General features: G+C 26.1%; 1 protein-coding gene across 1 annotated transcript; it reads right to left on the reverse strand.

Moving 5' to 3' along the window:
* Positions 1-29: 29 nt before the first annotated feature.
* On the reverse strand, positions 30-1900 carry LOC142645898 (uncharacterized). The gene is made up of 2 exons (XM_075823420.1): positions 396-1900; positions 30-289 (listed from the first exon to the last, which is right to left on the reverse strand). The coding sequence occupies exons 1-2, from the start codon at positions 472-474 to the stop codon at positions 30-32; spliced, it is 339 nt and encodes a 112-aa protein (XP_075679535.1). The 5' UTR covers positions 475-1900.
* Positions 1901-6189: the final 4289 nt, after the last annotated feature.

Consider the following 6189-nt stretch of genomic DNA (forward strand, 5'->3'; position numbering starts at 1 on the left):
GTTGACCATTTGGTGTTTCTGTTTCTATATCAATTTCTATTGATTTTTGTTGCTAATTTTGTTGATTCGTTAGAAGATAATGCTGTTAGATTATTATGTTGAACCATATGATCATTTGTGATGGACATTTTTGATTTCATCGAATAGATTAACTCTTCTTCTTCTTTTCTTTTGTCGTTGTCGTCGTCGTTTTCAACACTTGACGAATTTGAAATAGAATGACTAGCTGATTGATTAATTATTTTTGAAGAGTTTTCAACATTCAACAGTGACGATGTATGATCGCAATCTAAAAAAATTAATCAAGTTAAAAAAGTGAAATAAGGAAGTGAATTAAATTTTATTTGTCTGCAATTCAATATGAAATTTGATCCAAATTTGAATGTGAGAAATACCTTTATCATCATTGAAAGTTTTCAATTCTTTGACAATCATCGTAGTTGAAGACGATGTTGTCGTTGATTCCGAAGTCATTTTTTTAAAATTATTGAAATTAAAAATAATAATGATTAAACATCAGATTATGACAGAAAAAAAGCAACAACAACACAAAAAAAACACAAAAAATTGATATTTAAGAATTTGAAAATGAAATCAACAAGTGACTTTTATGGATCCATTAATTAGGAATAATTCACCATACAACTTTTGCAACATAGACATATGATACGATCATATTTTTGAGAAAAAAACTAACATTGACAAAATCCAACAATCAATCGATCGACACAGATAGATTTTGAATGTGAAATAAACAACAACAACAAAATTGAAAAAAAACAAAAATACACGAAATTTTAACCACACAATTTTTCTTCATCCGATTGATAGAAAAAAAAACAAGACAGAAATTTATTAATTTAATCAATGATGACCGTAATGTGATAATTAAAAGAAATATTTTCAAATCAAAAACGATAACATTACAGTATTTACACACACACACACACGCACACCGGTTCAAAAAATACATTCGACGATTTGATTGTAACGGACACAAAAATAAGCAACCTAACTGAATGAAACAAATCCCATTATTGCCCGAAAAAAATTGTTTTTTTTTCGGGAAAAAATAACATCTCTCTTTCTCTCTTTCACTATCATAATCATTCGTCATAAAGAAATCATTAGTTTTTTTTTCGCTTGTCTCTTTCAAAAGATTTTCATTTTTTTTTTCATTCATTCATTCTAATCTTCAATCATTCAGGTATGTTTGTTCGTTTTCAATAGTTGATTGAGCACAGTATAAAGAAGCTCATTTCCGACTTTTTTTTTTATTTATTCGCCGTATACAACGGACAAACATTTATAATAAAAATAAAAAAGATGATGAAATGATGGCAGGTCATACAGTGATTTTTTCTTTTCTTTTTTCTTTTTGTATGGCCCGAATTTTTTTCATACTTAACAATCTTTCTCTCCCGAAAAATTTTCCAATCTCTTCCGTTCATTATCATCACTCTTTCTCTCTCTCTCTTTTTTATTCATTGATTTTATTTTCTCTAAAATAATTTTTTAATTTTTCTCAGAGAAAATATCTATCTATGATGTTATCGTGTCTGGTCTTGTATCTTGCTTGTCTCAAGCTAAAAGTAGGACTTGATTTATAATTCGGGATTGTAATCGAAATGAAAAAAAATTGTGTTTTAAGAGGAAAAGGATGAGGAGAAAATAATAATAATGTTTAGACAAATAAACTTTCATCATTCATTCATTCAATATATTCAGATTTGTTTTTTCCGTCTCGGTTGATCAAATTTTTGTTCCTACAATATCCGAATTGATTGTCTCCCGGGCGTATTAAAAACTTGAATTTAATCGATAAAATATGAATAACAATCATATTTGTTTCAGCGTATGTGTGTAAGTGAAAAAACAAGAGTTTTCATTTTTTTTTATGTAAACTCTAAATGGTCAACGGAAAAAAAAAATTTATTCGGAAAAAAATAAGAGAAAGATAATGAAGAAAAAATGATAACATTTCCGTAGAATGATATTACTCTCCTCTCTTTTACTGAACTAAAAAAAAACAATGATAAAAATAAGAACCTACATAATGATAAAAATAAGAATGTTAACCATGTATGTTATTTGTCAATAATATTTGTTAATCAATGAGAAAAATAACTATTTAAAATATGAAAAAAAAAAATTTGTTTGTTGAATCTTTTCTATAAACACAAATAATTACCATAAATAATTTTGATCATCATCAATGAAAAAAATTATGTTTATGATGATCCTGGAACAAAAAAAAAGACATTAGTACAAAAAAGGCCCTTTTTTGTTCAAATAAAATCTATAATCGTCCTAATCATTATGGATAAACAAATGAATGAATGAATGTTTCGTATATTGATGTTGTATGCGTGTTGTATTATAATGAGATTAAGAAAATGAAATAATAATAATAATAAACAAACATATGAATGAAATAATATTTGTATGTGTGTAATCATAATCATAAGTAAATCGGTTTGTAATACATGAACAAGGAAACGAATGTCCAAGAAAAAGAAAATACCAAGTTTTCATGAATGTGTCTGTGTGTGTGTATGTGTGTATTTTACCCGCTTGTATTAAATAATGACCGAAAGTATCCGAAAACATTATCATCAATCACGAACATGAGATTTGAATTTTTTTTTATATATTAATATTATTTTATATATCTCTCTTTCTCTCGCAAGTTTGTTCTCAGTCTATGTAATGATTTGTTCAAGTAGAGGGGAAATAAAAAGATCAAATGTATATAATGTGAACACACACGGACATAAGATGATGAAAAGTGATGGCACGCTGTTACACATCTTTATGTTGTTGTTGATGATGATGATGATTATGATAAGGGCGTTAAATCATATACACAAACAATGATTGAAGGAAGTTATTCAAATTTTTTGTGTGTGTGTTCTAAGATTATATTCATTTACAGTTGAATATTTTTTTTTTGAAAAATAGAAAGGTGTAAAAAAAATTGAATGAATGAATTGAAATGGGTTTGTATTAATGATTGGATGCCCAATGTGATAAGGGAATTTTTTTTTTGATTTAATGAAAAACAATAATTTTCAAGAATCTTACAATAGAAAATAATTGATTGGTTCGATTGGAAATGTATGTTATGGACAATTTTTGTCAATTTTTTTTGTCAACAAACCTTTTTCTTTGCAAAAAAACAGAACTTTTGTTTTTGAAATGTTTGGAACAAAGTTGAAACTTCTCACCAGTTTTGGAAATTTAATTCAATGGTGAAATGATGACTGTAAAGTTGTTAAGACTGCAGTATTAAGGGATTCATTTTAGTTACAAAATTTAAGATTATTTTTTTTATATGAAAAAGTTGTAGAAATGTGGTTATCCTTATTCAGGAACATTTGATTTCAATTTGTATTGAAATTATCAACAAAAAAAAGGCAACTGGAAACTTTATTTTATTTTATTTTTTTCAAACGAATTTTTTTTCACTATCATTCAATTCAATTCGATTCAATCATTTTGAATGTTGCGGTGATTTTTTTCTGTTTGGCGTTGATAAATTGTTTGTTTCGGAATTTTCAAAATGAAATAAATAAATAAAAACAACATACTAACGAAGAATTTCCAATTTGGCCAAACGACAAAAACACAGTATGTTTTTTTTTTTTTTTTTTGGTTGCCGCGTTTACTTCTGATTTGAATTCCTATATTTGAATGGTATTTATCAGTTGTTTGTTTGTCAAATTTCCTTCCCCTTTTTATAAATGACGATTGTGTGCGCAATCGTATTTTGAATGTAATAGAATGACGAATGAAACTGAAATGTAATGAAATTCGTTAATGTTTGTGAGTGATATGTTTGTGTATTTAATGACTATAGCATCTTACTTGATTATTCATCAACGAATTCTACAATAATACCAGAATCGATCGAAACAGAGAGTGAAAAAAATGATGGCAAACTACCATATTAATATTATTATTATTATTATTATTATCATCATCATAAACATCAATGCCAACAACATTATTTCATCATTATCTTCTTTTTTCTTTTCTTTTTTTTTTGTCAAACAAAATATATCCAATATAAGCAGCGGTAAAATTTGATCTATATATTATTTGCTTCTAAACAAATGATGAATGAGAAATTCTTTTAACTGTCAAAAAAATAAATATTTAGTAGTATTTAGTTGATAAATGTTTACACATTCACTTTTTTAATATGAATTCCATCAATTCAAACTATATATCTGTGTGTATGTTTGTATGTGAGTAGTGGCAGGTCTCGATAGTTTTAAAGAAAAAAAAAGAAATCTGTCGATTCTATGAAATCTACAGAAATGTCTTAAATGAAAATGAAATCGAAATTCTGTATACGAGAAGTAAGTTAAGAATATAACTAACATTTAAACTTTTACAAATAAAAATCTATAATTTTATTGGTTGGATTGTATTCTTGATAAAGTATATGGATATTAAATTCTCTTTCTGGGCAAAAAAAATGTCACCTAATTCAATAATTCCTTCGGATGATGATCATTTTGTCGTGGTATGTTGATGGTGATGCGTATGTTGGATTGGACAAACTTTGGACAATAGAAAAAGTTTGGAATTTTCTCTAAAAGTAATGATGTTCAAATGACAAAAAAAATGTTCAACATTTTTATTATTATCACACTAATAATGAAATATGGCCTTTGAAAAAATGTATGTCCGTATGTTTAAATGAATGTGACATTTCAGAGAAAGAGAGAGAGGGAAAAATTGTTTTGAATCAAATTCAATTTAAATTGAGATGATGATGATGATGGTGCTGAATGTGACATATTACATTCTGTAATTGCATTGAAAGAAAAAATAGGTAGATAAATGATCCAATTCTTTCTTTTTTTTTGAATATAAGAAAATTGACAATTGTCCAACTAAAAGTTGAAAATTAATCATCATCATCTTGGATGGTAAATTTATTTGTATAAGATGAACTATCATTATCAATAAATAAATGATGCCAAAATGATGTTATTCATCTCATTTCATTTATTTATTTATTCATAATAAAAAAAATGTTCATCTCCCAACAGGATAGACAGTGAATATTATATTCAGGGACATTTGTTTAACAAATGATCATCAATCGACAATTCAAATATGGACTATTGATTCAATTGTTTGCAAAAAAAAACGAAACGATATAAGAATCTTGAATATCCAAAAATAATATCTATTCTATTCGATAATCATCACCGTTAATCATTTTGTCCTCATTATACACGATCAATAGTGTTTCGTTTCGTTTCGTTTATTATTATTATTATTCATTACTCCGTTCAAGCATTTTTTTTTTTGATTATTTATTGAGTGCATTTGATAAACGAACCAAATATTTATCTAACTAAGAAATATAAAGGACAATTCATTTGTTAACAACAAAAAAAAATAATGACAATCATAATGATAACAATGAAATGACTGTTTAAATTTCTTCTTCTTTTCTTCATCATATTCGATTCAAATTTTATTCATTGACTCCCTTTTTTAAATGGCCAATTATTATTGATTATCATTTATTTGACTTCAATCGATTACTGTTATTATTATTATTATTATTTTCAAAGGTGGCAATTGGTTGGCAAAAAAAATATATTATGTATAAAAATAGCTGTTTTTTCTTCTTCTTCTTCTTCTGAAAGAAAACTGAGAAATCAATCATAATGGAGCAGCAGACATTTTTGAATAACACTTTTTTTTTGTTTGTGCTTCATTTGCATTGTGATGCATTGGCACATTGCAGAGCTAATAAGCGAACCAAAAAAAAAAAAACCGAATGAAAGAGAAATTAAATTTCATTGACTAAAAAAAAAAATCAAAAATGGTTAATTTTATTTCAATAAAATCAATGATGATGATTATGTATGTATGTATGTTTGTTCATTGATTTTATTTTTACATCACATCATTATTTTTTTTTCTCTTCTTTCTCTAAAACTTGTATGCGAAAAATATTCTGTGGAAAAAAAAATTCTCGAATCAATCATTGGATGATTAATGTGAAAGCATTAAAAGATGATTATTGAATGAATTAACAAAAAAAAAACATTAGCAAGAAAAAATTTACCAATTTCTTTCCTGCTATAGTATTGATGATAATTGTAAAAAATTATTGATCTGCTTTATTTTATTGAAACATTTTCTTTCCGAACGCATAAG

The sequence above is a fragment of the Dermatophagoides pteronyssinus genome, unplaced genomic scaffold (assembly GCF_027571235.1).
Source record: "Dermatophagoides pteronyssinus isolate colony J.1.1.1.1 unplaced genomic scaffold, Derpt_VIB-CSIC_2022.12 sq0028, whole genome shotgun sequence".
NCBI lineage: Eukaryota > Metazoa > Arthropoda > Arachnida > Sarcoptiformes > Pyroglyphidae > Dermatophagoides > Dermatophagoides pteronyssinus.

Bases quoted from the DNA above. Each gene is read 5' to 3' on its own strand.
- LOC142645898 (XM_075823420.1), bottom strand. From the start codon at position 474: ATGACTTCGGAATCAACGACAACATCGTCTTCAACTACGATGATTGTC. The intron at 290-395 runs GTATTTCTCACA...TAATTTTTTTAG, and splicing joins AACTTTCAATGATGATAAAG to ATTGCGATCATACATCGTCA.